General features: G+C 47.2%; 1 protein-coding gene across 1 annotated transcript in view; it reads right to left on the reverse strand.

Moving 5' to 3' along the window:
* LOC130298037 (DNA damage-regulated autophagy modulator protein 1-like) overlaps window positions 1-16,876 on the reverse strand; it is a 35,182-nt gene extending 18,306 nt beyond the window's left edge. Inside the window, exons 1-2 of the mRNA XM_056550920.1 lie at window positions 16,723-16,876; window positions 16,369-16,636 (exon numbers count right to left, since the gene is read on the reverse strand). Of these exons, the coding sequence (XP_056406895.1) occupies window positions 16,369-16,636; window positions 16,723-16,847 (393 nt within the window). The 5' untranslated portion in view covers window positions 16,848-16,876. The remainder of the gene's footprint in view (window positions 1-16,368; window positions 16,637-16,722) is intronic.
* Window positions 16,877-19,426: the final 2,550 nt, after the last annotated feature.

Below are 19,426 nucleotides of genomic sequence, written 5' to 3' on the forward strand. Positions count from 1 at the left end.
GAAGGGAGCATTGTGTCAAACCCTCCTTCTTGCGCTCCTGCTTCTTCCGCTCGTAGTCAGCCATTCTGCCAACAATTGATCGGCGAAGCCATGTCCAAGAGACAACAGTATGCGCCCACTCATCCAACGGCGCAGAAGTTGAATGTGCTCCTGTCCAAGTTGCTGGTGTTGCAGTCCCTCCCTTTCCAACTGGTGGACTCTGCAGCTTTCAGGGAATTGATGGCTTGTGCCGAGCCGCAATGGAGAGTCCCAAGCCGTCATTTCTTTGTGAAGAAGGCAGTACCAGCCCTGCATAAGTTTGTACAAGAGAAGGTGGGCCAGTCCTTGAGCCTGTCGGTGTGTTCAAAAGTGCACGGCCCACTGGGTAAATGTTGTTCCTGCACAGCCACAACAGGAACTTGGACAGGTCACACTGCTTCCTCCTCCACGCTCTGGCTCCCAGGCAGTTGGTCCTTTTACAGTGTGCACCTCCTCCTCCCCGTGTCCTCGGCCTCCACTGCATGTCCAGATCTTGGTGGCCCTTCATCATACCACGTGTGTAGGGCACAGAGGTGTCAAGCCGTCCTTCACATGGTTTGCCTTGGCACACAGGGGAGGAACTGCTAAAGTTCATTAGGGAAGAAATCCGAGTATGGCTTACTCCACGAAAACTGGAAATAGGAACCATGGTGACCGACAATGGGAAGAACATTGTGGCCGCGCTGCGACAAGGAAATGTGAACCATTCACCCTGCATGGCACACGTGTTGAATCTGGTTGTCAAGAAGTTCATCAAGTCTTCACCCCATTTGCAAGATGTCCTGACAATGGCAAGGAAACTGTGCATGCACTTCAGCCACTCGTACACCGCCAAGCACACTTCGCTTGAGCTGCAGCGTCAGAACGGTATCCCACAACATAGTCTCATTTATGACATTGCCACACTTTGGAATTCCACCCTCCATATGTTGGACAGACTATACGAACAAAGAAAAGCCATCACAGATTTTTTGATGATACAAGCAGATAGGAGTACTCCCCTGTGTAACTTCAATGTGAACGAGTGGCAGCTCATACGTTACACCTGCCGTTTGCTGAGGCCCTTTGAGGAAGCCACATTTTTGTTAGTCGCTCGAATTACGCCATGAATGACGTAATTACACTCCTACATTTACTCCAAAAAATTATTGAAAACATGGCTGGTCACGGCAATGGAGACGTTGCGCCTATATCAGAAGGCTACATGAGTCCTGTGGGGGATGAACTGAAGGAGGATGATGTGGGGCAGAGCGGAGCACTATTTACGGTGGATGAGATGGCCGGTGTTTCTGGTCATTGGACAGGAGAGGAGGAGCAGGAGCAGCCAGAGGAGCTGGAGGGTTATTACGAGGGAGGCGAGACAGAGGACCCAGACACACCGTGGCAGTATGCAGTGGAGATGGAGGCAGGTAGTCCCAGCGAGTCACTGTCACAAATGGCATGATACATGCTGAGTTGCTTGCGTAGTGACCCCCAAATTGTCACAATTCGTCAGCGTGATGACTTCTGGATCTCCACCTTATTAGACCCTCGCTACCGGCCCAGAATGGGGGCCTTTTTTACACCCACTGAGAGGGAGGACAAACTGACCTACTTCAGGAGCTTCTACGTAGTCGGTTGGCCGATGCCCATCGGCCACATGGTCCATCCACTCGCAGGTCTGATTCGCCACCATAAAGCGGCCTGGGATAACAGTGGCTCCGAGGTAGTGGTCCAGCCTGCCGCATCACCCAGTGGCCATCCGCTCCCTCCGTCATCCAGCCAAGGCTCCACCACCTCAGCTGAAGGGAGCATTGTGTCAAACCCTCCTTCTTGCACTCCTGCTTCTTCCGCTCGCAGTCAGCCATTCCGCCAAAAATCAATCGGCGAAGCCATGTCCAAGAGACAACAGTATGCGTCCACTCATCCAACGGCTCAGAAGTTGAATGTGCTCCTGTCCATGTTGCTGGTGTTGCAGTCCCTCCCTTTCCAACTGGTGGACTCTGCAGCTTTCAGGGAATTGATGGCTTGTGCCGAGCCGCGGTGGAGAGTCCCAAGCCGTCATTTCTTTGCGAAGAAGGCAGTACCAGCCCTGCATAAGTTTGTACACGAGAAGGTGGGCCAGTCCTTGAGCCTGTCGGTGTGTTCAAAAGTGCACGGCCCACTGGGTAAATGTTGTTCCTGCACAGTCACAACAGGAACTTGGACAGGTCACACCGCTTTCTCCTCCACGCTCTGGCTCCCAGGCAGTTGGTCCTTTTACAGTGTGCACCTCCTCCTCCTCCTCGTGTCCTCGGCCTCCACTGCACATCCAAATCTTGGTGGCCCTTCATCATACCACGTGTGTAGGGCACAGCGGTGTCAAGCCGTCCTTCACATGGTTTGCCTTGACACACAGGGGAGGAACTGCTAAAGTTCATTAGGGAAGAAATCCGAGTATGGCTTACTCCACGAAAACTGAAAATGGGAACCATGGTGACCGACAATGGGAAGAACATTGTGGCCGCGCTGCGACAAGGAAGTGTGAACCATTCGCCCTGCATGGCACACGTGTTGAATCTGGTTGTCAAGAAGTTCATCAAGTCTTCACCACATTTGCAAGACGTCCTGACAATGGCAAGGAAACTATGCATGCACTTCAGCCACTCGTACACCGCCAAGCACACTTCGCTTGAGCTGCAGCATCAGAACGGTATCCCACAACATAGTCTCATTTGTTACATTGCCACACTTTGGAATTCCACCCTCCATATGTTGGACAGACTATACAAACAAAGAAAAGCCATCACAGATTTTTTGATGATACAAGCAGATAGGAGTACTCCCCTGTGTAACTTCAATGTGAACGAGTGGCAGCTCATACGTGACATCTGCCGTTTGCTGAGGCCCTTTGAGGAAGCCACATTTTTGTTAGTCGCTCGAATTACGCCATTACACTCCTACGTTTACGCCATTACACTCCTACATTTACTCCAAAAAATGATTGGAAACATGGCTGGTCACGGCAATGGAGACGTTGCGCCTACATCAGAAGGCTACATGAGTCCTGAGGGGGATGAACTGGAGGAGGATGATGTGGGGCAGAGCGGAGCACTGTTTACAGTGGATGAGATGGCCGGTGTTTCTGGTCATTGGACAGGAGAGGAGGAGCAGGAGCTGCCAGAGGAGCTGGAGGGTTATTACGAGGGAGGCGAGACAGAGGACCCGGACACACCGTGGCAGTATGCAGTGGAGATGGAGGCAGGTAGTCCCAGCGAGTCACTGTCACAAATGGCAAGATACATGCTGAGTTGCTTGCGTAGTGACCCCCAAATTGTCACAATTCGTCAGCGCGATGACTTCTGGATCTCCACCTTATTAGACCCTCGCTACCGGCCCAGAATGGGGGCCTTTTTTACACCCACTGAGAGGGAGGACAAACTGACCTACTTCAGGAGCTTCTACGTAGTTGGTTGGCCGATGCCCATCGGCCACATGGTCCATCCACTCGCAGGTCTGATTCGCCACCATAAAGCGGCCTGGGATAACAGTGGCTCCGAGGTAGTGGTCCAGCCTGCCGCATCACCCAGTGGCCATCCGCTCCCTCCGTCATCCAGCCAAGGCTCCACCACCTCAGCCGAAGGGAGCATTGTGTCAAACCCTCCTTCTTGCACTCCTGCTTCTTCCGCTCGCAGTCAGCCATTCCGCCAACAATCAATCGGCGAAGCCATGTCCAAGAGACAACAGTATGCGTCCACTCATCCAACGGCTCAGAAGTTGAATGTGCTCCTGTCCATGTTGCTGGTGTTGCAGTCCCTCCCTTTCCAACTGGTGGACTCTGCAGCTTTCAGGGAATTGATGGCTTGTGCCGAGCCGCGGTGGAGAGTCCCAAGCCGTCATTTCTTTGCGAAGAAGGCAGTACCAGCCCTGCATAAGTTTGTACACGAGAAGGTGGGCCAGTCCTTGAGCCTGTCGGTGTGTTCAAAAGTGCACGGCCCACTGGGTAAATGTTGTTCCTGCACAGTCACAACAGGAACTTGGACAGGTCACACCGCTTTCTCCTCCACGCTCTGGCTCCCAGGCAGTTGGTCCTTTTACAGTGTGCACCTCCTCCTCCTCCTCGTGTCCTCGGCCTCCACTGCACATCCAAATCTTGGTGGCCCTTCATCATACCACGTGTGTAGGGCACAGCGGTGTCAAGCCGTCCTTCACATGGTTTGCCTTGACACACAGGGGAGGAACTGCTAAAGTTCATTAGGGAAGAAATCCGAGTATGGCTTACTCCACGAAAACTGAAAATGGGAACCATGGTGACCGACAATGGGAAGAACATTGTGGCCGCGCTGCGACAAGGAAGTGTGAACCATTCGCCCTGCATGGCACACGTGTTGAATCTGGTTGTCAAGAAGTTCATCAAGTCTTCACCACATTTGCAAGACGTCCTGACAATGGCAAGGAAACTATGCATGCACTTCAGCCACTCGTACACCGCCAAGCACACTTCGCTTGAGCTGCAGCATCAGAACGGTATCCCACAACATAGTCTCATTTGTTACATTGCCACACTTTGGAATTCCACCCTCCATATGTTGGACAGACTATACAAACAAAGAAAAGCCATCACAGATTTTTTGATGATACAAGCAGATAGGAGTACTCCCCTGTGTAACTTCAATGTGAACGAGTGGCAGCTCATACGTGACACCTGCCGTTTGCTGAGGCCCTTTGAGGAAGCCACATTTTTGTTAGTCGCTCGAATTACGCCATTACACTCCTACGTTTACGCCATTACACTCCTACATTTACTCCAAAAAATGATTGGAAACATGGCTGGTCACGGCAATGGAGACGTTGCGCCTACATCAGAAGGCTACATGAGTCCTGAGGGGGATGAACTGGAGGAGGATGATGTGGGGCAGAGCGGAGCACTGTTTACGGTGGATGAGATGGCCGGTGTTTCTGGTCATTGGACAGTAGAGGAGGAGCAGGAGCAGCCAGAGGAGCTGGAGGGTTATTACGAGGGAGGCGAGACAGAGGACCCGGACACACCGTGGCAGTATGCAGTGGAGATGGAGGCAGGTAGTCCCAGCGAGTCACTGTCACAAATGGCAAGATACATGCTGAGTTGCTTGCGTAGTGACCCCCAAATTGTCACAATTCGTCAGCGCGATGACTTCTGGATCTCCACCTTATTAGACCCTCGCTACCGGCCCAGAATGGGGGCCTTTTTTACACCCACTGAGAGGGAGGACAAACTGACCTACTTCAAGGAGCTTCTACGTAGTCGGTTGGCCTATGCCTATCGGCCATATGGTCCATCCACTCGCAGGTCTGACTCGGGGGGCCCTCTGCGCTCACCTTCCACTGGCACGGTTGCTGTGGAGGGGAGGGGTGGCAGGAGCAGTACCGGCTCAATCAGCAGCAGCCTGAGTCTACAGTTGCTGATGAGTAGCTTCCTTCAGCCGCATAGTGAAGCTACTCATCAGCAGCAGGTGGACATGGAGCAGGACCTGAACCAGCAGGTGGTGGCTTACCTCGACATGACCCTGCCAACAACCGTTGAAGATCCGCTGGACTACTGGGCAGCCAAACTCGATTTATGGCCGCAACTAGCGGAATTTGCCCTGGAAAAGCTGTCCTGCCTGGCCAGTAGTGTGCCATCAGAGCAGGTGTTTAGTGCGGCCGGGGCCATAGTCACCCCAAGGCGAACTCGTCTGTCCACTAAAAATGTGGAGAGACTGACGTTTGTCAAGATGAATCAGGGATGGATCAGCCAGGATTTCCAGCCTCCAATGACAGATGGGTCTGAGTAGATTGACCATGCTCCTACAACAAAATTTTCTCTATTGTGGTTGGTTATGAAACCCTCTGGGGCAGACCTGGGCATTGTACGGCCCGCTTGCCACATACGGCCCTTTGATTGGCTCTGACCGGCCCGCGCTGATTGGGGGACAACTATGCTGCCTAATCTGGGGGAAAACTATGCTCCTAATCTGTGGGACAACTCTGCTGCCTAATCTGGGTGACATCTATGCTGCCTAATCTGGGGGACAACTATGCTGCCTAATCTGGGGGACAACTATGCTGCCTAATCTGGGTGACATCTATGCTGCCTAATCTGGGGGACAACTATGCTCCTAATCTGGGGGACAACTATGCTGCCTAATCTGGGTGACATCTATGCTGCCTAATCTGGGGGACAGCTATGCTGCCTACTCTGGGTGACATCTATGCTGCCTAATCTGGGGGACATCTATGCTGCCTAATCTGTGGGACAAGTATGCTCCTAATCTGGGGGACATCTATGCTGCCTAATCTGGGTGACATTTATGCTGCCTAATCTGGGGGACAACTATGCTCATAATCTGGGGGACAACTAAACTCCTACTCTGGTGGACATCTATGCTGCCTAATCTGGGGGACATCTATGCTGCCTAATCTGGGTGACATCTATGCTGCCTACTCTGGGGGACAAGTATGCTCCTAATCTGGGGGACATCTATGCTGCTTAATCTGGGTGACGTCTATGCTGCCTAATCTGGGGGACAAGTATGCTCCTAATCTGGGGGACATCTATGCTGCCTAATCTGGGTAACATCTATGCTGCCTACTCTGGGGAACAAGTATGCTCCTAATCTGGGGGACATCTATGCTGCCTAATCTGGGGGACAACTATGCTTCTAATATGGGGAAAACTGATGCTTCTGGCCTTCGGCCTATAATTTTTTGAAGTTTAGCAGTAGCTAAATACATGCTTAATGCAAATGTCAACATTGATCTTCAAATGTAAGGGGTTATGAAACCCTCTTGGGTACTGCAAATGACTGCTCCAGATTCATTCTGTGTCTTTCAAAAACTACTTGCCTCCCTGGTGCCTCAGGCCTTGGGCCTATAATTTTTTGAAGTTTAGCAGTAGCTAAATACATGCTTAATGCAAATGTAAACATTGATCTTTAAATGTAAGGGGTTATGAAAACCTCTTGGGTACTGCAAATGCATGTTCCAGACTCATTCTGTGTCTTTCAGGAACTCTGTGCAGTAATGATGGCAGGGTGCTGCAGCAGCAATCCCCGGGTTCCCCAGCAGTGGGAACGCGGCGATCTAACATCTTATCCCTTATCCTTTGGATAGGGGATAAGATGCCAGGGGCGGAGTACCCCTTTAACTCTGCTTCATCATTTTGGGCGGAAAAAGTCCTTTGGTGATCTGATCTATTGGAGACAGATGCGCTTGCAAACATATTGAATTAGTTTTTGTAAAAAAATTTCAAACATTGTGTGGTTTAGTATTTTTGAGGAGAATGTCTTTGGGTGGTCCACCATCCTGCATTATAGAGTCTTGTGAACTGTTGGATATGCGCTTGTTCTTACACAAAGGTATTTCTTTAAAAAATTTCTAAAATTTTGCTGTTTTTTGGAGGGGATTGTGATGCCCGGCTGTGTACTGGTGCATCAGCCAACTCCAGGCTGTGTCCTTCAGGCAATATATGGGTTCCTGATGCCGCAGAGGTGGGGTTTTGGTCTGGAAATTTCTAAATTTTGGATAGCGGGTGCTACCTATGAGAAATCTTTGTCAAAAATGTCATATATTGTGTTGTTTTTTTTATTGGGGGGGGGGGGATTGTGAAGCCCTGGTGTGTACTCTTGCATCAGCCAACTCCAGGCTGTGTCAAGAAGGCAATATATGGGTTACTGATGCCGCAGGGGTGGGGCCTGGTTCTGGAAATTTCAAATTTTTGGATAGCGGGTGCTACCAATGAGAAATCTTTGACAAAAATTTCTCATTGTGTGGATTTTGAGGGGGGATTGTAAAACCCTGGTGTGTACTGGTGCATCAGCCAACTCCAGGCTGTGTCCTTCAGGCAATATATGGGTTACTGATGCCGCAGAGGTGGGGCCTGGGTGTGTTCATTTCAAATTTTTGGATAGTGGGTGCTACCAATGAGAAATCTTTGTCAAAAATTTCATATATTGTGTTGTTTTTTTGGGGGGGGATTGTGAAGCCCTGGTGTGTAGTGTACTAGTGCATCAGCCAACTCCACGCTGTCCATTCAGCCACTAAATGGTCTCCTCTTGCTGCCAACATGTCCACGCTATGTCATTCAGTCACTATATGGTCTCCTGACACTGATGCCACCACCAGGCTCTGTCATTGTGCTGCTGTGCGGCAGTGATTCTAAGAGCGATGCCGGTAATCTGCATGCTATTCTGAATAACAGTATTATTTCACTACCCCAGCACACTCCATATGCGTTTTAGGACACAGCAAAGTGTTCTATACCCCTATAGAGGCTGTATGTAGGCTAGAAATAGCCTTTTTTTAATATCGATTAGCCGCGAATAAATTCGGATCGAAACAAACATTTTGGGAAAATTTGGCGAATCGGCCGAATCGAATTTTTGAAAAGTTCGCTCATCTCTACTCCTCTTCTGTGCATTGTAGTGCGCCAGCAGAGCACTTGATGTCAACACATGGGGTATTTCCATACTCAGAAGAAATGGGGTTACAAATTTTGGGGGTAATTTTTTCCTATTACCCCTTGTAAAAATGTAAAATTTGGGGAAAAAACTGCATTTTAGTGAATTTTTTTTTCATTTACACATCCAAATTTAACAAAAAGTTGTTAAACACCTGTGGGGTGTTAAGGCTCACTGTACCCCTTGTTACGATCCTTAAGGGGTGTAGTTTCCAAAATAGTGTGCCACATGTTTTTTTTTTTTGCTCTTCTGGCACCATAGGGGCTTCCTAAATGTGACATGCCTCACAAAAACTATTTCAGCAAAATTTACTTTCCTAAAAGTGACTCCTTCTCTTCTGAGCATTGTAGTTCATCCGCAGAGAATTTTACATCCTAACATGGGGTATTTCCATACTCAGAAGAGATGGGGTTACATATTTTGGGGGTCATTTTCTCCCATTACCCTTTGCAAAAACGGTAAACTTGGGGGAAAAAACTGCACTTCAGTGAAAAATTTTTATTTTTCATTTACACGTCCGACTCGTCAAGCACCTGTGGGGTGTTAAGGCTCACTGGACCCCTTGTTACGTGCCGTGTGGGGTTTAGTTTCCAAAAAGGTATGCCACGTGGGGGTTTTCGGCTGTTCTGGCACCAAAGGGGCTTCCTAAATGTGACATGCCCCCCAAAAACCATTTCAGCAAAATTCACTCTCCAAAATCCCATTGTTGTTCCTTCCCTTCTGAGCCCTCTACTGCGCCCGCTGAACACTTGACATACACATATGAGGTATTTCCTTACTCGAGAGAAATTGGGCTACAAATTCTGGGGGGCTCTTTCTCCTATTACCCCTTGTAAAAATTCAAAAACTGGGTCTACAAGAACATGCAAGTATAAAAATATTGAGATTTTGAATTTCCTCCTTCACTTTGCTGCTATTCCTGTGAAACACCTAAAGAGTTAACACACTTACTGAATGTCATTTTGAATACTTTGAGGGGTGCAGTTTTTTATAATGGGGTCATTTGTGGGGAATTTCTAATATGAAGGCCCTTCAAATCCACTTCAAAACTGAACTGGTCCCTGAAAAATTCCGATTTAGAAAAGTTTGTGAAAAATTGGAAAATTGCTGCAGAACTTTGAAGCCCTCTGATGTCTTCTAAAAGTAAAAACCTGTCAAGTTTATAATGAAAATATAAAGTAGACATATTGTATTTGTGAATAAATATATAATTTATTTGGAATGTCTGTTTTCCTTACAAGCAGAGAGCTTCAAAGTTAGAAAAATGCGAAATTTTAATTTTTTTCATCAAATTTTGGAATTTTTCACCATGAAATGATGCAAGTATCGACAAAAATTTACCACTAACATGAAGCAGAATATGTCACAAAAAAAACTATCTCAGAATCAGAATGAAAAGTAGAAGCATCCCAGAGTTATTAATGCTTAGGCTGGGTTCACACTGTGGAATTTCTGGGCAGAATTTCTGCTGGAGATCAAGTTGGCGGCACTAGGACCGCGCAGACTGCATTGTTGTCCCCATAGATGCCAATGCATTTCTAAGCAGATCTCCCAAAAGATCCACCCAGAAATGCATTGCCATCTATGGGGACGGCAATGCAGTCTGTGCGATCTTAGTGCCGCCGGATAAATCTCCAGCAGAAATTCTGCCCAGAGATTCCGTAGTGTGAACCTAGCCTAAAGTTAAAGTGGTCAGATGTGCAAAAAATGGCTGCGTCCTTAAGGTGAAAATGGGCTGGTTCCTTAAGGGGTTATACCCCACTGGCATTTGACAGATCTTTGGAACAGTGGGCTGTACAAATGAAAAATTTTCATTTTTTATTTTCACAGACCACTGCTCAAAAAATCTATCAAACACCTGTGAGGTGTAAATGCTCACTGCCCTTCTTATTATGGGTGTAGTTTCCAAAATGGGGTCACATGTAGGGGGGGGGGGGTCACTGTTCTGGCACCATGGAGGCCTAAACGAACATGGCCTTCAATTTCAGCCAGATTCTCTCTCCAAAAGCCCAATGGCGCTCCTTCTCTTCTGAGCCCTGTAGTTCACCCGCAGAGCACTTTACATCCACATGTGGGGTATTTTCTGACTCAGAAGAAATGGGGTTACAAATTTTGTGGGGCTTTTTAATATGCATTTTTTTATTTTCACCTCCAAATTTACCAAAAATATGTCAAACACCTGTGGGATGTTAAGGCTCACTATACCCCTTGTTACTTTACGTGAGGGGTGTAGTTTTCAAAATAGGGTCACATGTGGGTGTTTTTTTTAATGTTTATGCCAGAACTGCTATAACTACCAGCCACCCCTGTGCAAATCACCAATTTAGGCCTCAAATGTATATGGTACACTCTCCCTTCTGAGCCATGTTATGCGCCTGCAGAGCACTTTGCGTCAAAATATACAATTTTTTCTCCTTTTACCTCTTGTGAAAATTAAAAAGTATGGGGCAACACCAGCATGTTAGTGTAAAAAAATATATTTGTTTACACTAACATGCTGGTGTAGACCCCAAATTTACCTTTTCTTAAGGGGTAAAAGAAGAGAAAAAAAATTTGTAACCCAAAACTTGAAATATGAGAGGGCTCCAAAGTGAAAGAGCACCATGCGCATTTGAGGCCTAAATTAGGGATTTGCATCCACCACCAAATTACCCTATGGCAGTGCTTCCCAAATTGGGTGTCTCCAGCTGTTGCAAAACTCCCAGCGTGCCAGGACAGTCAATGGCTATGCCGATGTTCTGGCCCCTGTATCACCCGTCATTACGCACAGAGCAAGTTTGCTGACAGCAGGGTGCCGCAACCAAGATCACGGGGGTCCTTTGGAGAGGGGATAAGATGTCTAGGTGCGTAGTACCCCTTTAACTCCTTGGGGATGAAGGGCGTATCCATACGCCCTCGGCATCTCCGATCACTGCCGCTCGCCGGGCGGTGATCAGACCGGGATGACTGCTGATATCTATCAGCAGGCATCCCGTGGCAATGCATAGGGGGTCCTGAGATGCCCCCCCATATCGTCGATCGCAGCAAATTGCAGGTCAATTCAGACCTGCGATTTGCTGCGATCCAGGCAAATCGGGTCACTGGTGACCCGATCTCCCGGAAAATAAGAGTGATCGGAGTTGTCAGAGCCAGCTCCGACCAGCCTAAAGGATAGGAGCGAGGTGGCAGTGTTGCCACCCCCTCCAATCCCCTGCCATTGGTCGGTCAGGCTGACCACCAATGGCAGGAGGGGGGCGGGGGGGGTTAGAGTTCATTTCCCCCGCTCTGGCCACCGATCGGAAGTCGGTATAGAGCGGGAGATCACGGGCGGAGAGGGGGAGCATGGCCCGGCTTACCCGGACCTTCGGAGGCGGCATCCACGGAGCAGCGGCGCAAGCAGGAGGAGCGGCGGCCGGAAAGTGCGGCTGAGAAGGCTGCAGTGAAGATCGCGATAAATGATCTTCACTGTGGCCTTCTAAAAGCTGCAAAACTACAACTCCCAGCATGCCCAGACAGCCAAAGACTCTCTGGGCATGCTGGGAGTTGTAGTTTTGCAACATCTGGAGGGTCACAGTTTGGAGACCATTGTGTAGTGGTTTCTAAACTATGGTCCTCCAAATGTTGCAAAACTACAACTTTCAGCATGCACTGACTGTCTGGGCATGCTGGGAGTTGTAGTTTTGCAACATCTGAAGTGGCACAGTTTGGAGACCACTATATGGTGGTCTCCAAACTGTAGCCTTTCAGATGTTGCAAAACTACAACTCCCAGCATGCCCAGACAGTCAGGGATGCTGGGCGTGTAGTTCTGCAATATCTGGCCCTTTAGATGTTTTAGAACTACAACTCCCAGCATGCCTGGACAGTCTGGGCATGCTTGGAGTTGTAGTTTTGCAACATTTGGAGGGCTACAGTTTGGAGGCCACTACTTAGCGGTCTCCAAACTGTTCTTCCCCAGTTGTTGCATAACTACAACTCCTAGCATGCCCAGAATGTCCAGGCATGCTGGGAGTTGTAGTTCTGCAACATCTTAAGGGCCAGATATTGCAGAACTACACGCCCAGCATCCCTGACTGTCTGGCCATGCTGGGAATTGTAGTTTTGCAACAGCTGTAGGCACACTGGATGGGAAACACTGAGCTAGAGTCTGTTTCCCAACTCAGTGATTCCAACCCGTGTGCCTCCATCTGTTGAAAAACTACAACTCCCAGAGTGCACTGACAGACTGTACATGCTGGGAGTTGTAGTCTTGCAACAGCTGGAGGCACATGGGTTGGAATCACTGGGCTAGAGTCTGTTTTCCAACTCAGTGGTTCCCCACCAGTGTGCCTACAGCTGTTGTAAAACTACAACTCCCAGCATGTATGGTCTGTCAGTGCATTCTGGGAGTTGTCATTTTGACACAGCTGAAGGTTTGGGACGCCCCCCCCCCCCCCCCCCATGTACAGGGTACCCCCACACGGGCGGGTTTACAGTGGGTTTCCTTCAAGGAAACTTACTGTGAACCCCTGCCTGTGTGAATGTACCCTAAAAACACTACACTAACAAATAATAAAAAGTAAAACACTACACATACACCCCCTTACACGTCGCCCCCCCCCCCCCCCCCCCATAAAAATGAAAAACGGCTCATACGGCAGTGTTTCCTAATCAGCGCCTCCAGCTTTTGCAAAACCACAACTCCCAGTGTTGCCGGACAGCCATAGACTGTCCTGACAGGCTGGAAGTCTTGCAACAGCTGGAGGCACCCTGTTTGGGAAACACTGCTGTAGGGTTTTGGTGGAGACAAGCCCCATCCTTGTAACCGGGTCCACCCCTACTGCAAATTCCTTATTCAGGCCTCAAATGCGCATGGCGCTCTCTCACTTCAGAGCCCTGTCGTATTTCAAGGCAACAGTTTAGGGCCACATATGGGGTATCTCCGTACTCGGGAGAAATTGCGTTACAAATTTTGGGGGGATTTTTCTCCCATTACCCTTTGTACAAATGGTAAATTTGGGAAAAAACTGCACTTTAGTGAAAAAATTTTTTTTTTCATTTACACATCCGAATTTAACGAAAAGTCGTCAAACACCTGTGGGGTGTTAAGGCTCACCAGACCCCTTGTTACGTGCCTTGAGGGGTGTAGTTTCCAAAATTGTATGCCATGTGTTTTTTTTTTTTGCTGTTCTGGCACCATAGGGGCTTCCTAAATGTGATATGCCCCCAAAAACCATTTTTTTTTTTTCATTCAAAATTCCGATTTTGAAAATTTTGTGAAAAATCTGAAAATTGCTTCAGATCTTTTAATCCCTCTGATGTTTCCCAAAAGTAAAAATATGTCAACTTTATGATGCAAATAAATAGTAGACATATTGTATTTGTAAATCAATATATAATTTATTTGGAATGTCTGATTTCCTTACAAGCAGAGAGCTTCAAAGTTAGAAAACTGCAAAATTTTCAATTTTTTCATCGAATTTTGGAATTTTTCACCAAGAAATTATGCAAGTATCGACAAAAATTTACCACTAACATAAAGTAGAATATGTCACGAAAAAACAATGTCGGAATCAGAATGAAAAGTAAAAACATCCCAGAGTTATTAATGCTTAAAGTGACAGTGATCAGAATTGCAAAAAATGCTCCCGTCCTTAGGGTTATAATGGGCTCCGTCCCCAAGGAGTTAAGAGGGAAAAACATGATATATATTTAACCCCAACCTAAATGTACCTTATTTTTATTTTCTACCTAAGGTACATAAAGACCGAAAAAAAATACATCAGAGGAACTTCATTTTGGAGGCAATTAAAGGAGTAGTCCAGTGCTGAAAAACATCCCCTATCCCAAGGGTAGGGAATAAGTTTCAGATTGCGAGGGGTACGACCGCTGGTGGGCCCCCGCGATCTCCTGTACGGGGCCCTGGCTCTCTGGCCAGATAGCGCGTGTTGATCACCAGACGAAGCGGCAGCCGACACGCCCCTTCAAAAAAAGCGCTATGGCAGAGCCAGAGATTGCCAAAGACAGAGCTGCATCAGTCCCCCAAAAAATTTGAGTTCCTGGATTTAAATATCTATATTCCGGATGGCTGTTTGCATACTGCCACCTATTTTAAGGAACTACTTCGACTTTAACAGTTGCCATCGGAAACAATGGAAGAAGAACATTCCATTCGGTCAAATGAAAAGAATCCGGAGGAATTGTTCTTCCACACAAAAATGCCAGCAACAACTAGATAACCTGGAGAATCGTTTTAAACAAAAAGTGTATCCCAAACCCCTTATACAAGGAGCACGCCAGAGAGTGGACGAATTAGAACAAAGTGCTTGCTTGAAAAATAATAAACAGGGTAATGCAGAGGGTGGTTATAATGCTGAATTTGATTGGTTTTCTAACTACCGTATATACTTGAGTATAAGCCGACCAGAATATAAGCCAAGGCCCCTAATTTTACCCCCCCCCCCAAAAAAAATAAAAAAATAAAATAAAAAAATAAAAAAAATAAGTTATTGACTCGACTATAAGCCTAGGGTGGGAAATACATCATCCCCCCATGTAATCATCCAGACCCCCGTCATCATCCACCCCCCCCCCTTCATCATCACCGCCTGTCAATCCCTTCATCAGTGGTTTTCAACCTGCGGACCTATAGATGTTGCAAAACTACAACCCCCAGCATGCCCGGACAGCCATCGGCTGTCTGGGCATGCTGGGAGTTGTAGTTTTGAAACCTCTGGAGGTCCGCAGGTTGAAGACCACTGCGGCCTTCATCATCATCCCCCCCTTAATCATCATCCCCCTCCCTTTCATCATCACCGCCTGTCAATCCCTTCATCAGTGGTCTTCAACCTGCAGACCTCCAGATGTTGCAGATCCACAACTCCCAGCATGCCCAGACAGCTATCGGCTGTATAGACATGCTGGGAGTTGTAGTTTTGAAACCTCTGGAGGTCCGCAGGTTGAAGACCACTGTGGCCTTTTTGTTTTGTACTCACCTCCCCTTGGCAGGAAGTTAGGGTGAGCTGGTCCTAGTGATGTTGCCTTGACGACGACGCACAGGGACGTTGTGCATGAAGAGGGCCCTCCGGTGAAAATGGACAGCCCGGAACGAGTATCCCTCCCCACCGGATGGTCCCTGCAGCATAGATGGCCCGGACCAGCTCACACTAACTTCCCGCTGTGGGGGGGGGGGGGAGTGAGTACAAAACAAAATAGGGGGGGCCTGGATGATGACGAAGGCCGAAGTGGTCTTCAACCTGCGGACCTCCAGAGGTTTCAAAACTACAACACCCAGCCGATGGCTGTCTGGGCATGCTGGGAGTTGTAGTTTTACAACATCTGGCGGTCCGCAGGTTGAAGACCACTGAAAAGGGATTGACAGGCGGAGAGATCACTCGAGTATAATCCGAGGGGGGCGTTTTCAGCACGAAAAATGGTGCTGAAAAACTCGGCTTATACTCGAGTATATACGGTAGGTATTACACGTCACACACCAATATTTTTCTTTTATGTTTTTTATTTTTTTGTATAGGTAATATTACCAGCTCATATTATTTTTTTTATGGTTTTTCCGTGTCCTGTGCAGTATCTCTCCCAGAAGTCCACTTGATGGCCCACGTGGTGGTCTACACCCCGAAGTCATCAATTCTTACTCTAAGAGAGAGTTTGCAGCTGTTCCTGGAGACGGTTAACATTAACCTCTGCATGGTGGAATAATAGGTCACGATGTTTATCAGGATCAGTAGAAGCATCACCCACTCGATGATTATGGTGGTGATTTCACGGATCTCGTCCCAGTCTTCATCATCATAGAATAATTCCTGTAATGTTTTATATCCAAAGTAGAAAATTGCGCAGGTAAAAGCCAGGCCACAGCAGGTGCATCTACTATGGCGGATGACTTTCTTTGCTCCTGGTAATTTATACATCTGGATGGACTGCCCAAGGTAGTATAAGGCTTCACATGTAATGGAAATTACCATGCTGACAAAGTGTATCCTGGGATATTCTTCGGGGGACAATACATGCATGACAGCTGTACCAAAACAGGAGGCCCACACAATGGCGAGCAGGATCCTCTGGATCAGGACCTGATGACCCCTGAACTCTTCAGTATGCATAACCATATACTTATAAATAAGAAAGGTTAGTACCAAAGTGCCAATGGATGTCCCTATGAAACCAATTCTCAATAATATGTTTTCGGGAAAGAAATTTCCCACGTCACTGTGAAGGTAAAGAAACCAATGTTATTGTGGATATTTCCTCACTCCCAACCCATGAAATAAGAATCTTGTGCTTGTTTATCTTACCTGATGTGCATCAGTGGCGAGGCGGCATGGCCGAGGACGACCGTCACGATGTAGCTGGTGGCAAGCCAGGCCGCACACCAAAACGCCAACAGAAGGGGGACGAACCCCAAACCTTTTAGCTCCATCTCAGTCAAGAAGAAGAAATAGAAGTTGCTAATCGCACTGTACCAATCTACAGAATGAAGGCTCGGGCGGCTGTCAGTGGAATGTCAGAACTCCAGCTGTCTATGACATCACATGTCTGATGTCACGATGACTGCTTGTTTCTTAGAGCTGACATGATTTAGTATCTGCTATGGACAGAACCTGATGTTGCTACTATGGACCTTACAGACCCCAGAACCCAAGTAATTAGCGCAGGGGCTCCATTTTGATCATCTCATATTTCACATTATTTGAGTTCCAGGGCTCGGATACATTTGCACCCTCTATAGCAGTGGTCTCTAAGCTGTGAACCCCCAACCGCTGCAAAACCACAACTCCCAGCATGCCCGGACAGCAACTTTGCATAAGAAAATAGTCTAATTAAACTTTTCTTATATATAGACTCCCCGACATCTCCAAGGATAAGCATCTAAGGGTCTCGTTCCATCTTAATGTTATACCTTTTTTCAATAACATCGATGATGTATGAATATAGGAATAATTCCATATAAGATACAAAAAGTTAGCATCCTCCATCTGACATTTTGGACAGCTTGCATCCTGTCTGAGGCCCATACGCTTCAATCCCCATGGAGTATAATACATCCTATACGAAATCTTAGACTGTACCATTACATGGACCTTATTATATCATGTACATTTCATGTTTACAATGGCCCTGCCCCATGAATCTGAATATAACCCCCCCCCCCCCCCCAAGTCCCTTTCCCATCTAACCTTGATAGCATCAACGTTTTATACATTTTTGTCATGGGTTTAGGGACAGGGGGCCCTCTCATTAATTAAACAAGGGGATGTGAATGTTCTCTCCTGAACTCTCCTTTTATTGATTTATGATCTGAGTTACTTATTTGTAAAAAGCAATTGTGGTGCCTTGGTGGGGATGTAGGGTAGTTGGGGTGTTGCTGTTGGGGATAATAAAGGGCGCGGTTAACCCTTGTCACTCGTGACGCCAGGGTTAAATACTGTAAAGTTGCTAGGGCCTATCGTCACCCTTCCCAAGAGCGATAGGTGAGTGCGTAATAAATGGATTGTCCACAACCACTGTTTAACGGAAAACTTGCAGGAACATTTATTGAAGATTTTCTGAAGCAGGCAATAGCAATAACAGTCCAGATAACAGATTATATTTCTAGTTGATCAGCAATTGACAGTGGGTTGGGATCAGATAAGCTTAATTTAGCTATTAAAAGATTCCGTAGCATAGATCCGCTGGATTTAGGGGTGCATTTAGGTCCAGTGATCTTGCAGAGAGTAGTGGTGAATGATTGAAGTATAACCGCTTTGGTATAGGCCGAGGCCGCAAGGCTTTGGCCTAGAAAACGTACTTGAAAGTTGCGGAGGTCCTACCTCGTTCAGTGACAGCAACCCAAGAGAGCGAATAATGGCCGCAGCTCCCTTATATGGGCAGGGGCTGGCCGTTTTGGATTGGTCCATAACAACTGTCACTCACCGTTACACGGCATTGTGGGTGAACATGTGACACAAGAACCACCTAAGGTCCTTCAACATACCATAGAGTTCTAAGTAACGGGTCACATGACCTAAGGTACTGCGACGCCAAACAAGTGAATAATACAATATACATATATACAATGATAATGGTTATAAATATTAACCCCTTAAGGACCGAGGGTTTTTCCATTTTTGCATTTTCGTTTTTTCCTCCTTGCCTTTAAAAAAATCCATATGATGGCTTATTTTTTGCACCACCAATTCTACTTTGTAATTACGTCAGTCATTCTGCCCAAAAATCTACGCTGAAATGGAAAAAAAAATCATTGTGAGACAAAATTGAAAAAAAACCTCGCTGTTTTGTAACTTTTGGTGGCTTCCGTTTCTACGTAGTACATTTTTTGGTAAAAATGACACCTTATCTTTATTCTGTAGGTCCATACGATTAAAATAATACCCTACTTATATAGGTTTGATTTTGTCGTACTTCTGGAAAAAGTCATAACTACCGTATTTATCGGCGTATAACACGCACCCCCATTTTAACAGGGAAATTTAAGTAAAAAAAATAAAATGTAAAATAAATGACTTGGACTAAATGCCACATCATCCCCCAAACTTCGTTTTCTTCTGCACCTCAGTTTGGTCCCGTCCCCTCCAGTGCCACATCATTCCTTCCCTTTTATCAGTTCCTGTGCCACATTTACCCCTCTCATCGCCACCCCCCATGTTTCATCATCTCCCCATGTCTCATCATTCCCCCTCATCATCCCCCACCCTGTCTCATCATTTCCCCCTGTCTCATCCCCCCCCTCATCATTTCCCCCTGTCTTATCCCCCCTCATCATTTCCCCCTGTCTCATCCCCCCATCACCCCCTCATCATTTCCCCCTGTCTCTTCCCCCCATCATCCCCCCTCTCATCATTTCCCCCTGTCTCATCCCCCCCTCATCCCCCCCATCATTTCCCCCTGTCTCATCCCCCAATCACCCCCCCCTCATCATTTCCCCCTGTCTCATCCCCCCATCATCCCCCCCTCATTATTTCCCCCTGTTTCATCCCCCTGTCTCATCCCCCCATCATT

This window comes from Hyla sarda, assembly GCF_029499605.1.
Source record: "Hyla sarda isolate aHylSar1 chromosome 1 unlocalized genomic scaffold, aHylSar1.hap1 SUPER_1_unloc_18, whole genome shotgun sequence".
NCBI classification, from domain to species: Eukaryota; Metazoa; Chordata; class Amphibia; order Anura; family Hylidae; genus Hyla; species Hyla sarda.